Source organism: Syngnathus acus, chromosome 24, assembly GCF_901709675.1.
Source record: "Syngnathus acus chromosome 24, fSynAcu1.2, whole genome shotgun sequence".
NCBI classification, from domain to species: Eukaryota; Metazoa; Chordata; class Actinopteri; order Syngnathiformes; family Syngnathidae; genus Syngnathus; species Syngnathus acus.
The window spans coordinates 2,817,118-2,835,220 of NC_051108.1; the positions used below are offsets into that span (position 1 = coordinate 2,817,118).

General features: G+C 41.2%; 5 protein-coding genes across 13 annotated transcripts; 2 read left to right on the forward strand and 3 right to left on the reverse strand.

The window, feature by feature from the left end:
• Nucleotides 1–1,656: 1,656 nt before the first annotated feature.
• On the reverse strand, nucleotides 1,657–3,971 carry LOC119118424 (protein yippee-like 5). 5 transcript variants are annotated; one of them, XM_037245461.1, is made up of 4 exons: nucleotides 2,917–3,133; nucleotides 2,662–2,823; nucleotides 2,400–2,546; nucleotides 1,657–2,308 (listed from the first exon to the last, which is right to left on the reverse strand). In XM_037245461.1, the coding sequence occupies exons 2-4, from the start codon at nucleotides 2,740–2,742 to the stop codon at nucleotides 2,087–2,089; spliced, it is 450 nt and encodes a 149-aa protein (XP_037101356.1). In that variant the 5' UTR covers nucleotides 2,743–2,823; nucleotides 2,917–3,133; the 3' UTR covers nucleotides 1,657–2,086. The 5 variants fall into 5 exon arrangements, with proteins under 5 accessions (XP_037101356.1, XP_037101359.1, XP_037101355.1 ...); XM_037245464.1 differs by lacking the exons at nucleotides 2,662–2,823; nucleotides 2,917–3,133 and adding an exon at nucleotides 3,850–3,971; XM_037245460.1 differs by having other exon boundaries at nucleotides 2,400–2,823; nucleotides 2,917–3,125.
• Nucleotides 3,866–11,928, forward strand: LOC119118429 (phospholipase B1, membrane-associated-like). Its single transcript, XM_037245468.1, has 42 exons — nucleotides 3,866–3,996; nucleotides 4,070–4,123; nucleotides 4,193–4,253; nucleotides 4,323–4,357; nucleotides 4,509–4,578; nucleotides 4,644–4,695; nucleotides 4,774–4,839; nucleotides 5,185–5,250; nucleotides 5,340–5,401; nucleotides 5,555–5,630; nucleotides 5,765–5,866; nucleotides 6,437–6,499; nucleotides 6,591–6,662; nucleotides 6,734–6,808; nucleotides 6,917–6,977; nucleotides 7,051–7,109; nucleotides 7,233–7,306; nucleotides 7,390–7,433; nucleotides 7,501–7,609; nucleotides 7,718–7,769; nucleotides 7,850–7,930; nucleotides 8,005–8,070; nucleotides 8,130–8,230; nucleotides 8,287–8,368; nucleotides 8,430–8,534; nucleotides 8,605–8,700; nucleotides 8,836–8,907; nucleotides 9,015–9,092; nucleotides 9,164–9,224; nucleotides 9,315–9,373; nucleotides 9,511–9,578; nucleotides 9,651–9,694; nucleotides 9,781–9,880; nucleotides 10,012–10,063; nucleotides 10,119–10,199; nucleotides 10,361–10,426; nucleotides 10,492–10,586; nucleotides 10,650–10,731; nucleotides 10,791–10,895; nucleotides 10,976–11,071; nucleotides 11,148–11,222; nucleotides 11,646–11,928. The coding sequence occupies exons 1-42, from the start codon at nucleotides 3,936–3,938 to the stop codon at nucleotides 11,916–11,918; spliced, it is 3,252 nt and encodes a 1,083-aa protein (XP_037101363.1). The 5' UTR covers nucleotides 3,866–3,935; the 3' UTR covers nucleotides 11,919–11,928.
• bpnt1 (bisphosphate nucleotidase 1) lies at nucleotides 6,460–15,151 on the reverse strand. Of its 5 annotated transcripts, none has more exons than XR_005096710.1 (13): nucleotides 14,878–15,151; nucleotides 14,571–14,692; nucleotides 14,405–14,509; nucleotides 14,189–14,296; nucleotides 13,752–13,800; nucleotides 13,279–13,370; nucleotides 13,007–13,204; nucleotides 12,805–12,910; nucleotides 12,562–12,718; nucleotides 11,178–11,225; nucleotides 8,428–8,544; nucleotides 8,219–8,350; nucleotides 6,460–6,597 (listed from the first exon to the last, which is right to left on the reverse strand). XR_005096710.1 is itself a non-coding variant. In XM_037245444.1 (10 exons), exons 2-9 carry the CDS (start codon nucleotides 14,688–14,690, stop codon nucleotides 12,567–12,569), a joined length of 930 nt encoding a protein of 309 aa, XP_037101339.1. In that variant the 5' UTR covers nucleotides 14,691–14,692; nucleotides 14,878–15,151; the 3' UTR covers nucleotides 11,121–11,225; nucleotides 12,562–12,566. The 5 variants fall into 5 exon arrangements, 2 of the variants coding, with proteins under 2 accessions (XP_037101339.1, XP_037101338.1); XR_005096708.1 differs by having other exon boundaries at nucleotides 6,469–6,597; nucleotides 8,313–8,350; XR_005096709.1 differs by lacking the exon at nucleotides 6,460–6,597 and having other exon boundaries at nucleotides 7,692–8,350.
• A 205-nt stretch (nucleotides 15,152–15,356) lies between these two features.
• On the reverse strand, nucleotides 15,357–16,376 carry saysd1 (SAYSVFN motif domain containing 1). Its single transcript, XM_037245459.1, has 2 exons — nucleotides 16,199–16,376; nucleotides 15,357–15,772 (listed from the first exon to the last, which is right to left on the reverse strand). Exons 1-2 carry the CDS (start codon nucleotides 16,346–16,348, stop codon nucleotides 15,449–15,451), a joined length of 474 nt encoding a protein of 157 aa, XP_037101354.1. The 5' UTR covers nucleotides 16,349–16,376; the 3' UTR covers nucleotides 15,357–15,448.
• Nucleotides 16,377–16,480: 104 nt separating this feature from the next.
• Nucleotides 16,481–18,048, forward strand: grcc10 (gene rich cluster, C10 gene). Its single transcript, XM_037245466.1, has 4 exons — nucleotides 16,481–16,611; nucleotides 16,981–17,045; nucleotides 17,165–17,341; nucleotides 17,709–18,048. The coding sequence occupies exons 2-4, from the start codon at nucleotides 16,994–16,996 to the stop codon at nucleotides 17,846–17,848; spliced, it is 369 nt and encodes a 122-aa protein (XP_037101361.1). The 5' UTR covers nucleotides 16,481–16,611; nucleotides 16,981–16,993; the 3' UTR covers nucleotides 17,849–18,048.
• The last annotated feature ends 55 nt before the right edge of the window (nucleotides 18,049–18,103 follow it).

Genomic DNA, 18,103 nt, shown 5'->3' on the forward strand with positions numbered 1-18,103 from the left:
TCATGGTCAAAGGTCACCGGTGTCAAGCGCTAGTCCTCGGGGCCGCGTTCCAACATGTTTTCCAAGTGACCCTCGTTAAGCGCACCTGCGTGAAAAGTTTTAGCTACTTTCATGTTCTGCAGGAGCTAAAACTTTTCACGCAGGTGCACTTAACGAGGGAATCACACGGACACTCCATTAGGTACACCGCCATTTTCAAGTGTACCTAATAACAGGCCACTTTATTAGGGAAATATCATGGTCAAAGGTCACAGGTGTCAAGCTCTAGTCCTCGGGGCCGCGTTCCAACATGTTTGCCAAGTGACCCTCGTTAAGCGCACCTGCGTGAAAAGTTTTAGCTACTTTCATGTTCTGCAGGAGCTAAAACTTTTCACGCAGGTGCACTTAACGAGGGAATCACACGGACACTCCATTAGGTACACCGCCATTTTCAAGTGTACCTAATAACAGGCCACTTTATTAGGGATATATCATGGTCAAAGGTCACAGGTGTCAAGCTGTAGTCCTCGGGGCCGCGTTCCAACATGTTTTCCAAGTGACCCTCGTTAAGCGCACCTGCGTGAAAAGTTTTTGGTCACTTTCACGTTCCGCAGGAGCTAAAACTTTTCACGCAGGTGCACTTAACGAGGTAATCACACGGACACTCCATTAGGTACACCGCCATTTTCAAGTGTACCTAATAACAGGCCACTTTATTAGGGAAATATCATGGTCAAAGGTCACAGGTGTCAAGCTCTAGTCCTCGGGGCCGCGTTCCAACATGTTTGCCAAGTGACCCTCGTTAAGCGCACCTGCGTGAAAAGTTTTAGCTACTTTCATGTTCTGCAGGAGCTAAAACTTTTCACGCAGGTGCACTTAACGAGGGAATCACACGGACACTCCATTAGGTACACCGCCATTTTCAAGTGTACCGAATAACAGGCCACTTTATTAGGGATATATCATGGTCAAAGGTCACAGGTGTCAAGCTGTAGTCCTCGGGGCCGCGTTCCAACATGTTTTCCAAGTGACCCTCGTTAAACACACCTGCGTGAAAAGTTTTAGCTACTTTCATGTTCTGCAGGAGCTAAAACTTTTCACGCAGGTGCACTTAACGAGGGAATCTTGGAAAACATGTTGGAATGCGGCCCCGAGGACTGGAGTTTGACACCTGTGACCTTTGACCATAATAATTCCCTAATAAAGTGGCCTGTTATTAGGTACACTTGAAAATGGCGGTGTACCTAATGGAGTGTCCGAGTGACGTCACAGATCAAACAGCCAATCAGAAAGTGGGGGTGAGGGCGGGTGTGGCACTTTTCACTTTCAGTTAAGCTTTGGCCGTGACACTTCCCTAATGAAGTGGCCTCTTATTAGGTACACCTCATGGACACTTTAATAGGTACACACGAGGTAAAAAAAAAAAAAAAAGTGTAGCTGAATAAATAGGAAAGTGCAGCTAACGATTCGGTGAACGATTCTAAAGATTCCATTCACTTAAAAGAACTGGAATGCACATCACTAACCGGAAGTGTATTGACTGCCATCTTGCGTTGCCACTTGCTAAGTGCGCTCGCTCTTTCCTCAGTGAAAATGCCACAGTGTCGTGTACGGTTGCAACAATAAATATGGAAGGAATTTTAGATGTACCCTGTTGTGCTTTTTATGTCATCAAAATGAGGTATTCAGACGTATGACTTTATTATGCCAAATATACAGTCCATCAACTTGTCAACAGGAATCAATTATACATATGATATCAGGGGGCAACTTAAGTTGAACTGTCATGAAAAAATATCAAGTCACCAGATAACCAAGTGACAGCATCAAGGTGAAATAAAATAATTTCTTAAGTGACCCAAAATATACTCTCCACAGAAACATCAGCAAACGTCACTGTTGAACATGGTCGTTTCTTTCAGATGCACCTTCTCGGTAATGTCTGTTGAATATGATGAAATTCAAAGCATTCTAAAGAGAAATGGAAGCCATGGTGTTGTTACACTTTTCACAAGCACCTCCTCATGTTTGAACCTCTCCTTCAAACTGTGATGTTTAGGTTGCTGTTGTCGGGACTCCCCCAGCATGCTGACTTTGCAGCACACTCTCACGAGTTGACCGTGGGCCCGTGCTCAAAGCCCTCGCTCTCCCTCACCAAGGCCCTCTCCAGGATGACTCGGCCCTCCTTGTATCGCTGACTTTCCTCTGTGGCAAATTCATACATCCAGCCCAGCTTGCTGTTGCAGTTTTTGCAGCTGACGTCACGCACCATGTGTCTTCCCGTCAGCATGACCCTGTCTTGAACCTCACTGTGCTGTAGATTTACAACCTGGGTACAGAACAGAAAACATTCTACAATTTCAGAGCTGAATCCCCCCCCAAAACGATCAGATGGCAGCTCTGCCTCCACAAGGGAACACCTTGTTGAACAAAAAGGCCCGACCAGTAGCTCCAGTGAAGCGAGTGGAGATCAGCTCGGCTCGGTTGGTCAGAATAGTGTCACAGTTGGCACAGGAGAACAGGCAAATGCCTCCAATGTGGTCCAAGAAGATGCGGCCCATCGTGCACTTCATCAAACAACACAAGATGAGAAGATGCAACACACAGACACACGAGCCATTCATGGTTAATGCATTTTTTGAGTGACACATTTCTAAATGAACATATGAACACTTTCCTGACTTTTGCAGCTTCAATCATTTTGGCGAAATAATGCATTTGACGGCTACGACGCCAGCAAAGATGAAAGATCCAGGAGGACATTTAAGCTTGAACACTGAGTCGAGTTAGGTCTAAATTGTAGCCGATAGCAGCCGATAGCAGCTCTGTTATAAATGTGTCATCCTTGACCACGTCAAAAAATAAAATAAATAATATTACCTGTATGTTTACAGAGTCAGGCAACGACAAACGGGAAGGACGTGCAACATTTCCTACCTTCCTTGCAAGATATTTAAAGAAGAGATACGATTGAGTGAGCTTTTTGAAACGTTGCAAAATCGATTTCGTTTTGTGCTCAATGTCAACAAAACCGACGTTTAAAAGGGAGTGAGGGAGTCACGAGGGCGTTTGTTGACGTCCTCCATTTCCTTCTTCGTTCCTGGCAGACTATGTGACGCACAATCTCTGCAGATTCATGAAACGGTGTTTCGTGTTGTCGCCGTCTTGTGGACAACTGTAGTAAATACACGTATGCAATTCAAAATTGGCTAAGTATACAAATAAAACTAATGTACGCCTGCACAAGCTAAATATTAACGCTATTTTCTGAATGAGTTAGAATAAAAAAAAACGTTGCAAATCGATTTCGTTTTGTGCTCAATGTCAACAAAACCGACGTTTAAAAGGGAGTGAGGGAGTCACGAGGGCGTTTGTTGACGTCCTCCGTTTTCTTCTTCGTTCCTGGCAGACTATGTGACGCACAATCTCTGCAGATTCATGAAACGGTGTTTCGTGTTGTCGCCGTCTTGTGGACAACTGTAGTAAATATACGTATGCCATTTAAAATTGGCTAAGTATACAAATAAAACTAATGTACGCTTGCACAAGCTAAATATTAAAGCTATTTTCTGAATGAGTTAGAATTAAAAAAAAAACCTTTTAAACTGCTCGTTATCAAAAAATATGGAAAAATCAAATGCAGTCTAAATTTGATGTGTAGACATACATACATAAATGTCTCTAATTTTGGGGGTAAGATTTTGTTGCACTTTTATCATTGATGGTTTTATAAAGAGTCTTAAAATAATTCTTTGACTTCAATGATGTCCGTTGAACAAGAGAATCAGGCCCACCCCCTTTGGACGTATTTATGATACCTATCATCGACTATAGTCTGGTACAACTGATAATAGACATTTAGCACCTTACTGCCTGATAGAGTCGACTCAGAAGAAGGACTTCAGGAGAGACGAACAATAAAAATAATTTTTTGGAAAAAAAAAAGGGGATTTTTGATGAAGATGATTCCACTGTTTTTTGCAGCCACCTTCCTCAAGTTCTCCTCATGGGCAACAGGTCTGTTAAAAAGAGAAAGACAAAAACTTATATAGTCATAAAAATATATATTCTTTTTTTTTTTTTTTTTTAGTAAATGGTCTGCCTTGTGATCAGATGCTCCAATCTCAGCAACCTCCACTGAACGGTATGAAGAGCACATTATGGAGTGTATGGAGTTGATGCATAATCCAAAATAATTTTGTTTCTTAAATAGTAAACAGTGTAAAGCCTGCAGACATAGCGGTTTTAGCCTCGATTGGACTGCACATGCACAGGTGACCTTTATTTTTGACTTTTTTTTTCATCATTATTATTTAATTGATGCGTATTTTATTTGCCTTCAGCACCGGGTTATCCACTGTCGTATCAAAACTTCAAGGTGAATTTTCAACCTTTATACATTTTACATTGCTTAGAAGATTTGTACTGATACTGAACAGTGGTTGACCGAATTACACTTGACACCAAAAAATACAATTTTTTTTTTTTTTTTTAATGAACATTTGAGTCTTTTTTCCCCCCACTATCAGAATTGATGAGCATGTACAATCCTGCACTGATTGATACTTATTTGGAGGAAGCAGATATGACTGGAGCCAGGTAAACCTGTTTCTCTAAAATCATATGACAATTGCTTACAATTTGAAGTTGAAATGTTCTTGTAGCACACTAGTGGAGCAAGCAGAAGAGGCATCACTCCATCTCCAGAACAATCAGGTATATTTCAGATCCAATCCAATGCAATTCATACTTCATCTAATGAGCATTTGAAAATTCGGATTATTTCAATTTCAGCATTCTTGGAAGCTGGTGCTTCTTTTTGTGCAAGTGGACCAGCTCTGTGCACGTGACCAACAGGAGGTGACGACCACAGCTCTGCAATAATGTCAATCAAATTGGCAATCCAATTCCGAGATTCGATAAGAATGCATTTGACTTAACAATCAAAACATTACACTGCATTCAAAGCTTCTGAATATAAATGACGTTGAGTTACACCTCCTTGAATGAAGTTTAGCGTGTAACCTGCAACCTCAGCTTTCACAAGAACTTTCTGTCCATGCTGCTTTCTACTTTGACAGTCGAGTCAGCACTTTTGGAGACATGAAGCAAGCCGTACCATAAAAACAGGGCTCATGGTGATGCGTGCTGAGATAAAGGAAAAGGTTCACGGCGTCTCTGCGCACGTTGTGCTTGTTCTTACAGGTCGAGGCTGTTATCAGATCAGTGCGTGGTGAGGTGGACGCTGCTTTACAGCTGCTGCATGCTCAGGTTGGCTTTACATGATATCTTCTATCTCATCTTCTTGTTATCGCCATCCTGATTTCTTCATTTTGTCTGATTGTCCAATTGTGCTGCAGATGAAGCGGACTCTGGTCAGTGTTGCGTTATGGGATGGAGAGAGCTACACTTTCCAAAGAAAGTATGTGCTTAGCAAATGATTGAAAGCGAGTACACGCCTCGCATATTTATGATCATTCTCACCTTCATTTCTGTTGTTGATCAAATCAGATTTTCCTCTCATGCATGATCCGATGTATTTATTCTTATGGATGAATTCATTTTGCCCTCAAAGGTTATGCCCAGGTCTGGAAGAAAATCAAGGTGGAGAGGTCAGACTTTTAAAAGCCATGCTGACTCATGCCTTGCAGGTTCGTGTCATTCTCTGTTTGGCTCTTTACTCGAGTACTACAAAATTAAACGACTGTATACATTTTATTTGTAACATTTTCCAAGACGACAACGGAACTTTGCTGCAGCAAGTCACTTGCATGATTTGTTTCAGGCATCTCTGTATGAGCTCATGACAGAGAGAAACTGGGACAGAGAAGACTTCAGTGTTATCGTGCAGGATAAACCTCTTGTCAGACACCTCGCTTCTGCTAACGTGAGTACTTTCATTTCTGGGTTACTAAGCAACCATTGATTGATTTGGTTCTATTGATTGTGTGGAGGTATTCCTATTTGTTTTTTCTTGTGGGAAATTACACTCATGTTATTTTGTATGAAATTCCTTTCACCAAGTATTCTTGGATTGTAGTTTAGTCGTGGCAGAATAAAATGAAATAAAATGAAATAAAATGAAATAAAATGAAATAAAATGAAATAAAATGAAATAAAATGAAATTCTTGGATTGTAGTTTAGTCGTGGTAGAATATAATAAAATAAAATTCTTGGATTGTAGTTTAGTGGTGGTAGAATAAAATGAAATAAAATGAAATTCTTGTATTGTAGTTTAGTCGTGGTAGAATAAAATAAAATACAATTCTTAGATTGTAGTTTCGTCGTGGTAGAATAAAATAAAATAAAATAGTGAGTAGCAATCCATGAAACGAATGTTTGGTTCCTGACAAATTGGAGAGCGAGCAACTGCTAAGAGTGACAAAAAATGTTGAACATGACATTTTGTGACAATCACTTCTAGTACCACAATGTTCATTGTTGTCCTCGGTGCAGAGCGGGAAGTCACAAGCGTCCCATGAAACTGATAAACTGATGGTGCAGTTGTGGACAAACCTGGTGAGGCCTAACCCAAACGTCAGCGATGCGCCTTCCTTCCTTCCATCCATCCATCCGGCCGCACTCAGCCATTGTCAAACGTGTCTTTCAGCTGCAGCCTGCGAGCGACAAACAGAACACCGATGACAACGGAAACATCATTACGTTGCAATGTCCAACTATCGTGAGTACATGTACATCCACACTTTTGATTAGTCAGGTCAAATGTATTGCAAATTTCTCCCGCCCTTAAAGGACCGGCCCTTCCTGAGGACAGAGGGGAACTCTCCTACAAATGACAGCAGCAAGACTTCTCCTCTCATTTCTCCTGTAAGTCGCCTTTTTGTGTTAACTTGAAGCCAAATGGGAGCTTTTGAGGCAGCGTTGTGCGTTTCTTGTTTGGTTCTCACTCTGGATGTGCTGCGTGCGTGCGCCCAGGATATGGGCACAACCATGCATTGTGAGGACATCGGCCCTTCCGTCTCCACACCCAACTCTGGTAAATGTTGATTTCATATAGGTTGCTTAATTGTGTGGAACTGTAGTAATTGTGGCTTTTTGTGTTTTATCAGTGCATGAGCTAAGGCCAGGCGATATACGGGTGGTGGCTGCTGTTGGAGACTCTCTGACAGTGAGTGACAAAAATGATGAAGATGGAAAATATTTGATAAACTATTTAAGTATGGTTGTCAATTAGTGCCATCTGATAAGAATGGAAAGAACAATTTAGTTAAATGTAATATTTTTGTGCTAGGCAGGGAATGGAATAGCATCCAGCCCAACAAACGTCCTGGATGTCCTGACTCAATATCGAGGTTTATCTTGGAGGTGCCTTACTCTTGACTACTTGAATTAACATTTTTCAAATTCCTCTTTTTAGTCTGCCAATTAACATGTTTCAATCTCTGCAGTGTTGGTGGAGACGAAAACCTCACGACCGTAACAACTCTGCCCAGTGAGTGAATTCTTAACTTGCATTGCACATCAAGCTGCATTAAAACCTTTCCGTTTTGTTTTAATAGATATATTAAAGCATTTTAATGCCAACGTGACGGGTTTCTCTGTTGGCCGGGGGAAACAATCCACGCCTCAGGCTTTTCTCAACCAGGCTGTGGCTGGAGCAAAAAGCAAGTAAGTCCTCCCTGACTTCATTATTTGGCACTTTATACTTATCAATTACATTGTTAAATGTGCTTTTTTCTAATCATTCTTGTTTTTTTAAAAATTTGTATTAAATAGGGACGTGCCATCTCAAGTGCGCACCCTTGTGGCGCGGATGAAGAATGACTCCGTAAGTCTTACTGCTGTATAAATTGTACAATTATAAACGGCTAACATTTAATACGCCTTTGATATTTGCTTCCCATGCAGAGCATCAACTTCAAATCCGACTGGAAAGTGATCACTTTGTTTGTAGGTGGGAACGACATCTGTGACTACTGCTACAATTCGGTGAGTACCTTCTGTCAATGAAGCCCAAAAAAAAAAAAGCACATACAAAAAGCTTCACTCTTCTTCATTTACAGCTCTTCTTCTCAGTGGAAAATTATGTCAAAAATGTCAGAGAAAGCCTGGATTATCTACACAAAGAGGTAAACTAGACACAGCGCCGCTGGAGTTTCAGTGTTTTGACGGCAAGCGTCTCCTGCAGGTTCCACGAGCTCTTGTCAACTTAATCGAACCCCTGGACATTATCCCCTTGAGAAAAATGCACGTGGACGCCTCATTGAAATGCCCTACCTGGCTCGTCAAGTGAGTATCACAGCATGTGTCACCATGACGACCACCAATCATCTGTCCTTTTGCAGTTTTCTGTGCCCTTGTGTCATCTTACCAAAGCCCACCTCGACCTCACTGGAAAAACTGGAGAACCTAAACAGACAATATCAGGTAAGACGGAGCAGAAAGCCAAACTGGAACATCGACGACAATGTTTTTCTCCGACTCACAGCTGATGCTGAACGAACTGGTGGAGTCCAATCGTTACGACACCCGGCCGGACTTCACTGTGGTCATTCAGCCTTTTTTCAGAGAAATCATGGTTCCCATATTACCAGTCAGTATTCCTGCAAATATGGTGAAGATTGCATGATTAGATTAGGTCTCAGTTAAACGCTCTGTCACAGGACGGCCGCCCCGATCGCTCGTACTTCAGTGCCGACTGTTTCCACCTGAGCCAGAAGGCCCACACTCAGATGGCTCGCTCCTTGTGGAACAACATGGTAGCAATCAAACTGACCATATCTTCCATAATGTGCACATCTGAATGCATTTCGCAATTTGATTGTATCCAGAATGGCTTTACAACACCAATACTGAAATATTTGAATATTGTTCCTCTTGATCTGTTTTTCCAGCTGGAACCACTAGGAAATAAAACATCCTTTCAAGATTTTCGCAAAGACATTCAACTGAAATGTCCCTCAAAGGTAGGCCAGTTTAATCCGTGCCATGAGATTTTTTTTTTTTTCCTCCCGTGCTTTGCTTCAATTAAGGTTAGGAAACTAAGATTACAGATTAAATTGTTTGTTCACAGACTTCCCCATTTATCCGCACTTATCGCAACAGCAACTACACGTACGCTCCTCCTCCACCAACACCAGCACCTAATACAGTAAGCAATAATGAATGGAAATTTCAATCAACAGTTGAGGGTTAATAACGACTATTTGCTTTGGTCTCCAGAACTGGGGAAGTGATTTCTCCTGTGTGGACCTTGCTCCATCTCCCTCTGTGCCAACATCAGGTGCATGCATACGGCGTGAAATGATATCAGTCAATATGTGATAATAAGCTACCAGGAAATACTCAACACAACCTTCTATTATGTCCATAGTTCACAAGCTCAGACCAGCGGACATCAAGGTGGTGGCGGCAGTGGGAGACTCGACAACGGTTGGTGTCCAAATGAATAAATGACTGTAACAATAAAGTTCATAACCTCAGCAATTACTTGTCATTGAGCTAGTAAAGACTCTCATAAATTTGTTATCAGCTCACACTTGTTATCAGTCCCGTTCATTTCTCCACAGGCTGGCACGGGGGCTAAAGCCAAGAATCTGTTGGAGCTCAGTCGGGAATATAAAGGCGTGTCTTGGAGGTAGAGTAAACCAAATCATCAATTTTGAAAGACAGCTATGCTTACAACTGACGTGTTGTTGTTCACCCGTAGCATTGGAGGAGACCGCACACTGGACACCGTAACAACACTACCAAGTATGTTGATAAGGACTGACTAGAATGTCTTCTTGAAGACATTGACACACCTTCCTGTCCTTTCATTTCACAAATCATCCTCACAGACATCCTAAGAAAGTTCAACTCAGCCCTCAAAGGCTTCTCCAAAGGTCAAGGTTCAAGACAGAATGGCTTCAACATGGCCACAACAGGAGCCAAAACCTCGTATGTGACGATATTTACTTCTTTTTAATAACCGGGTTCTTAAAGGTGCATTCAGGAACCTGTGAAGAATCAGACTAAAGTGTTTATGGTTGTCGTCGCCTTAGCTCATTTTTACATCTGGCCTGTCATAGGGACATCCAAATGCAAATCCAAATTCTCATAAAGGCCATGCGAGAACACAAGGTGAGAACTCTTATAAGTTGTTGTTATGGCGCTCTAATGGTTTGTGGCCATACAGGAGGTGAACTTTGACAAGGACTGGAAACTTCTCACAATATTTGTAGGGGCGAAAGACCTTTGCCAATACTGCACTGACCAAGTAAGTGTTGAAGGAAACACGATTTGCCTTCGAAAAATATACAATTATTTCACACTATTGTCCACAGATTCAAATAAACTATGAAACAGTTGCTAACCAACTGACAGTCTCTCTTAGATTACAGGATGTTGCTAATAAATTTGTCTTGATGTTTTCTCCAGAACAATCTGTCACCGAGTAATTACAGTCACAATCTAATGCTCGCGTTGGACGAACTTTACCAAGAGGTGAGTGGAATGAATTCAACATGTCTTGGTGTTTCCAAACAGCACTAACATTTGTGTCTGTGCAGGTACCCAGGCTGTTGGTCAATCTAGTGGGGATAATGCAAATGGACACGATAAAGCAAGTCAAGAAAAACACTCTGGGATGCTCCTTGCTGCAGAGGTTTGTTTTGAACATTTACATTCAGATTTCCTTTCAGCAAATAGAGTGTTTTTCTTTTTGCAGAACAATCTGCCCTTGTGTTATCAACCCAACTGAAAACTCCCCAGAGATAAAGGAGATAAAACAAATCAACCTTGAATACCAGGTAATACCCCCCCTCCCCTCAACTCCTTAAAAACACTCATTGCTATTGTTTCATCATAGGCTGAAATCCATAATCTTATTTCTGGATCTCGTTATGATGGGAAAGAAGATTTTGCTGTTGTTCTTCAGCCATTTTTACACAATTTCTTCATCCCTAATATAGGGGTAAGTAAATGGGGGGGGGAAAAAAAAAAACCCTAATGAGAATCAATCCAAATTGTGACTTTGGTGTTTTTTTTTCTAAGGAAGGGGAGGTAGACACCACTTTCTTCTCTGTGGACTGTTTTCAAATCAGTGAGCGAACTCATGCAGAGATGGCCATCGGGCTCTGGAATAACATGGCGAGTAATCCAGTCATCCACTTTTCTTTAAATGGATGGAATTTTGTTCTAAATGTATGTTGTTATTTTTTTACAGTTGGAGCCTGTAGGTAGGAAACAAGCTTACAACAACTTCACCTATGACCGCTCCAAGATTCACTGTCCCACGGAGGTACTGTATGAGCGCAAAGCAAAATCAGATGGCATAGGTCAGGTAGATTCTGATAGCAACAGATAACGGCTATAAACATTGATTACATCGCATATCACACAGCAAACGGGATGATCGAAGAATAAAAAGTATATAAAGCAATAATGTTTCATTGTAAAAGCCAGGTAATATATTCAAAATGGCTGTGCCATGTGCAGAATATTATTATAGTGGCAATAGTAATAGAAAGTTAAGATGAAGACTTTCAGTAGGGGGAATAATTTGGAGCTCCATTTAAATTTAATTTTTGATTTTTTTTTAAAAAAGTTGTACTTGATTAATAGTTATATAAGTATAATTAGTTTGACAGTAAAATCAATTAAAAAAAGTCTAGTGCACTTATTTAATGCCACAGTTTCCCAATTTTTATTATTTCCCCAACAGGCTAGTCCCTTCATCTTCACCAAAGTCAACAGCGCGTCTCCTCCAACTTGGACAACCACGACGGCCGCCTCCCATCCCACGACCTCGCCAAACAGTACGGCAACCGGGTTTGTGCCCCTGTGCGCGACCCCCCAGCCGCTGTGGCTTCCAATTGTAGTGGGAGTTGTTAGCTTACTGGTGGGAATCACTTCTGCCTGGTTCGTGTGCTCTTTCATACTAGCTAAAAGACACAAGACAGAGTGCCAGGTAGAATTGCGAGCAGTAGCATTGTAATGCAATTAAATACTATTAGCATTGTGATAAGCAGGACATGCACCCAATTAGCTACAAATGATCAAGCCCCCAGTCTAACTCTCTGCTGCTATATTTTAAAGCACTGACTCCAAACTACTCTGCAGCGAGAGCTCATGTACTAAAATAAATAAAAATACATAAATAATATGAAATATTGAAATCTTTTGTATGTATCTTTCCTTAGTTTATCATTGACTTGATATTTAAATGTTTTATATTTTGTATGATTAATGTACAGTGTTAATAAAAACTCGATGTAACTTACTGTATTTTTTTGTAATTTCCATGTTTGTTCTATGGGTGAAAGATACATTTTTACATGACACGAACCATTGAAATTTATTCCGGCAACCGAATTCCCCTGATGTTTGTTGAGTGTATCTGAACAAACACATGAAAATACAAAGTAGTACAGTATACAGATTGAGAATAATAATTTATTCATCCAAATTGAGTTGACTTACTACTCTACATTAAATACGAAATACATATTAAAGAGTGACAACTTTCTTTTGGGCATCAGCCTAATTTTTCCTTTTAAATCTTGATTAAATTGACTCTGGTGTAAGTACAACATATCATTTATGATATTAGCATATGTGATGCATGTGACGCTACATACGAACGTCAGTCGGACTTGAGGGCTTGCAGCACCGACTGAGGCACTCTGCTGACGTAGTGCTCGTGGTTTCTGAGCGTGGCAAGAACGCCGCCGGAGTTTACGCGCTTCACATCGGCGTCGTAGCGGTACGGATTATTATGCACGTCCGTCAGCTTACCTGGTAGACAAAAAAAAAAAAAAGAGAACACATGAATGAGTGGAGCTGAATGAATGAAGTGTTGAATCCAAAGTGATCTTTCGTGCCTCCAACGCAGTGCAGAAGAACTTCGGGAGCACACGTGTCCCATTTCTTGGTTCCTGGACTTGCAAAGACGTAAGCGGATGCTTTTCCCTCAATAAGCTGGATGATCTGGAAACAAATAACAAATAATCACATTTTGTCAAAACAGAAAGACATCCAAATGGCAAAATGTTATTTCAAAGTTGAAAGTCAAGGACATCTTACCTTGTTTCCTGCACCACCGACTCGTAAAACCTCATGAGGTTCCATGGCATTGACGCAGTCTGTTATAAGCTTGCTGCTATGAGAACGGGTGGTGGTCACAATGCGTTTGTTGTCCGGAACTTCTTGCAGCTGAAATCCAAAGGCACCCAGGCCCAGCATTGCCCACATGGTTCTTCCCAAACACGCCCCTGGCCCAAGCTGACAAGAGAGAAGCGTCTTGAGTCAAGTGTCACCAAAAGCGAGAAGCATTGGCAATTGATTTTGGTCAGAACCTGGTAATTGTAGAAAGGCTGGTTGATGACACCTGCGATGGCTCTGCCTGCATAGGCAATTCCGATCAACACCGTGACATTATCCAGAAGACCTGAAGAACATGCAATATATTATGACTGATAGACATTTAGAGCAAACTACAACATTAACACTAATAAATACTAACTAAATGATTTAACAACTTACAGTAACTATTCTAAAAAATAGGTGTGCAAATCAAAAATTGAAATCAAGTTAGTCAAGAACAACCTAAAATGTGAATCTAATAAATGTGTGGTCTTTGAAAAAAAATAAAAAATACTACACTTACATTTAATTCTGTTAATTCAACGTTGTGAAATGCAATGACTTTCTAAGTGGTCATAAAAATTGCATTAAGTTTCAACATACTGTATCTGCCAACAGTACAAATAATCACCCTTTGCTTATCAATAACTAAAGGTAATAGAGTATTTGTAGAAAGTGAACTCACCTTCAGTGTACTCCTTTGTGCCATCTACTGGATCCACCCACACAACTAGCTAATATTTTGAGAAGACACAAACGGAAAAAAAAAACACCTAAGGTTGAATTAAGTTCGATATACCGCAAGAGGTATTTGGACAACGGCTGACTTCGAAAAATAATCCACAGAACTTCTGTAACAGAAGTAAATAATATTCTGAAGGAATTGAATATTCTTCAGATGTCAAAATTACAGAAGTAATTGGCCAAACGTGACAAAGTGAAGTTACCGCAGTAACTGACCCAGAGTTTAAGTTACCTCTCTTTCTGGAACGGATAACTCAGAGTTTCCCTCATTTCAGGGTTAATTTTCACATAACCCTTTTCTGGAATACCCCTCTGGGCTGACTATACATTTAAATAATAACATGGCTGCAAATAGTTTCAAAACATACAGGTTGTTACCTCCTCCTCTTTCACTCCACTATATTCAGCTGGACAAACATTCAGAAGGATTTCTTCTGCCTGGCCATTTTCTATCAGGTCCTCCGTAACCTCCTCAGCTGGGAGTTCCTGCATGGAGTCGTTTGTTTATAAATCCATCCATTATCTTTGTGCATTATAGCCTATGATTAATGTAACATTCAGATTTTGGGAAGACACAAAACGAAATGCACTCACCTCCTCGGCAATGATAGTAATTTTAGGGAAGCGTCTGGACAGTGAAGCACATATGCTCCGCTGTGCAAGTCTATCAGCAAGTGTCTGCAGATCATGGGCTCCCTCCTTCAAGCAAATGGGGAAACAAATGAGTCTCGTTTTTGACACATTCATGGACATCCCTCACCTTCTCCACTATGCCGAGTTCTCCGCGTTGAAGTACTTTTCTCACTATTTCTCCAGCTTTCTCGGCCACAGTGTAAGCCGACGCCACCAAACGAAGTAGCACAGCTGGACTCCCTGACATTGCTTAAGGAACAATACAGCGAAAAAGACACGCTAAAAGTCTGTCTATAATATCGTTGCATTACATTTATAATAGACAACAAACGACGGACAGTTGTTCACTTTAAAGAGAAGCTAGCATGCAGAAATACTAACGATTGCTACAGAAATACACGAGAAATAAGTAGCAATGCAGAAGGAATACTTACTGGTGTAGGCAAATTCACAAGGAAAAGCTTTCAATTATCGTAAATGAATTTGAAATGGAGCCAGCAAACATTCGTCCAATGTAGTTCCAGCCGGGCAAAAGCACTCCCTAACAGATGGGCGTCTCTCTTGTGCAATAAAGTACTTTAAATTAAATAAACCACCACTATTTCATGTTGTGAAAATCAATTATGACAGCATGATTTTTATCACGGCTCTATAACAACATTAACATTGCGGAATCGTCGATAAACTAAACCCGGAAGTGGGAGTCGCTGTAAATGTGTGAGTATTGACCCAAAGAAAACAAACAAAAAAACCTTAACCCGGAAGTGAAATCGGGTATGTCTTCCGCGTTTAGTACGTAAGAATGCAACACTGCCTTTGGTGGACGTTTGATGAACTTCAATTCCCCATGCTATAAACCTTAAAAAAGTAATTTTAAGTATCTCTCCTTTCAGCAAAAATGACACATATTACGGAAATGTGAAACAGTCATTTAAATAGCAGCCAACAGACAAATTACATTCATTGACATTACTGTTTCAAGTCAAGATTCACGGGCAATGCATTTCATCTATTTGCAAGGGGCCTATAGCCCATTTCTGCTTCCATCTGCTCTGCAGTGAGAGCGCCCGGCAGCGGCTCACAGTTCGGATTGAAGACAGAATATGCGCTCATCTCCTCAGGCTCCCGATCCTCCGGGTCACGAAGTCCCTCGTACATCCAGTAGAAAAGGGAGATGACGAAAAATGCCCAGCCGAACTCCAGCTCCACAAAAAAGCTGAGCAGCATCACCCAGATCAGGACTTTGAGTAGGGTGATGTTGGAGCAGTGAAATCTTCTTGTGGACAGCCATCTCCCCCACGAGCTGTCCAGCATCCAGTCCCCACAGGGCTGTGGGAACACAAGAATCCTCTTATTTCAGTCTTTCAACAATAAAGTCACATTTCTGCAGTCCTTCGTGGATGCAAATGGATTATTATTGCATTGTTTCAAAGTAAGACATTTGCAAACACCTGGTTTTAATTTGGTAAACAATACTTATGCCAATTTACTGACAAGGTACTGATCAAAAGTCTCAAATAATGACAACCAAAGCTTGTTTAGATATGGAGAGCTAAGTACGGGCAAGCTTGTCGCCATAGTAACGAAATGTTTGAGTACGGAGTTCAGCAAGGGAAGAAAGTGTGTAAAATAAATACAATTCCTTATCCTTGGTTTATTTTGACACAAGCACACGGTTTCAAGCAGTCCAAGTAGCTCTTATTTGTGAAGAGCTACTTGGACTGCTTGAAACGCTTTAAAAACACAATTATTCACCTCATCTTGGGAGCTCTGGTTTGGATTTTGCTCATCAAGTGGAGTTGACGCCGCTTCCGCGATTGTTGGGGGAATACCGGTGCCTTGCTCCCGACCGGAACCCCTTTTAGACTGCCGCCGAGCCCTGAAATCTGCAAGCTTCCGCTCCATTTGGAAAATAAACTGTCACGATTTTGTCAGCAGACGCTGAAGTTCATCCATCAAGCTCGTCGACACCTTCAACGTTCAAATGTGCTTTGACTGCCACGTATCGACGTCTTAGTGACATTTCCGTGTGACCACTCTGACGTTGTTTACTTTAGCCAGCTCGTTTGCCTGAAAGCAGGATTTGCTGTCGTAAAACGCCTGTCGCTAACCTGTACCGTCGTCGCACGAAGCTATTTTGCTTGCTTTGTTTTGTTTTCATCGTTGTGGTGAGTTGGATCCTAAAATACTACATTTGCAGATTTATTATTTTTATTATCAGTTATGTGTTTTGTAGAAGAACTTGGGGTTAACGAGACATCGTCGATACGTCAACTCCAACCACACCTAATTCACGTCAACTATTCCACACTATTTTATTTATCACGATAAATTTTACAGTTTGCGTTAGTCTGACGTATGGCAGTCAAGCATAATAGATACGTGATGTGACGTTTTGCACGGAACAGATGACAACTCGATATCGTCATTAACCTTAAGATATCGACCGAATTCAATCCATATGACTGCTTCTCCTTTTACGTCGGGTTATTATGTGTGCGACAATACAGAATAATTGCAATCGTGTGTTTCGTCAGTCTCTTTCCAGACATGGCCTCTGCACCAGCACAGCAGCCTACCCTGACTGTGGAGCAGACAAGAGGTAAGTATATTATATTATATCATACATACATACATGCATAGTACAGTTGTTCCACTTCACTGAGGTATGCATTACTTAGGCATAGTAACTTACTATGGGTTTTTGTGTTTGTGTCCTAGTGGTACTCAGCGAGGTGATACAGGCTTTCTCTGTTCCGGAAAACGCGGTGAGGATGGAAGAGGCGAGGGAGAGCGCATGCAACGACATGGGCAAGATGCTGCAGCTGGTGCTCCCCGTGGCCACGCTCATTCAACAGGAAGTCATCAAAGCGTACGGCTTCAACAATGAAGGAGAAGGTGACGTCAAAATGCAGGTGGTCCTCGGTTTACGTTGATTCGTTCCTACGCGGCAACGGAAACCGAATTTCGGTGCAAGTCGGAACAATAAAAATGGACTTTAAATATACGAAACGTGTGTCTGGAGACCGTCGTAAACCGAGGACCCCCTGAAATTGAAAATCCACGACACACTAGTTCTGCAGGCCCATTATGTGAGGCTTGGAATGTTGTGGATTGGTCAAGAAAGATAAAGAAAGGGCTATAAAATTGGAAATTCTGTGAAAATGTGCTAATGTTTGGGTAAAGTTTAAATAATTGGGATTTGTAGAGAAATTTCAAAGTAGTCCAAAAAGTGTTTTAACCTCAGATCTGAATTTCATTTAAGGTGTCCTGAAGTTTGCCCGATTGGTCAAGATTTATGAAACCCAGGATCCTGAAATAGCAGCCATGTCAACCAAACTCAAGTCTCTCCTCCTGCCACCTCTGTCCACACCACCCATAGGTGGCGCCATTCCAGCCTCATAAGAATGATACTAATCCAGAGGCTCAGTGTCAATGTCACTTTCTTTGAAAGGAAACATACATTATGAAAAACTTGTGTGACACCATTGTCATTTCATGAACTATATATATATACTGCGTATTTATCACATTTCCATGAACCAAATTTCCACATGACTTTGTATACCATGCCATATGCAAATAAATGTCATTGTTTTTATGTATTCTGAGAGTTTCTTTAACACAATTGTGCACACAATTAAACATTAGTGCATCTAA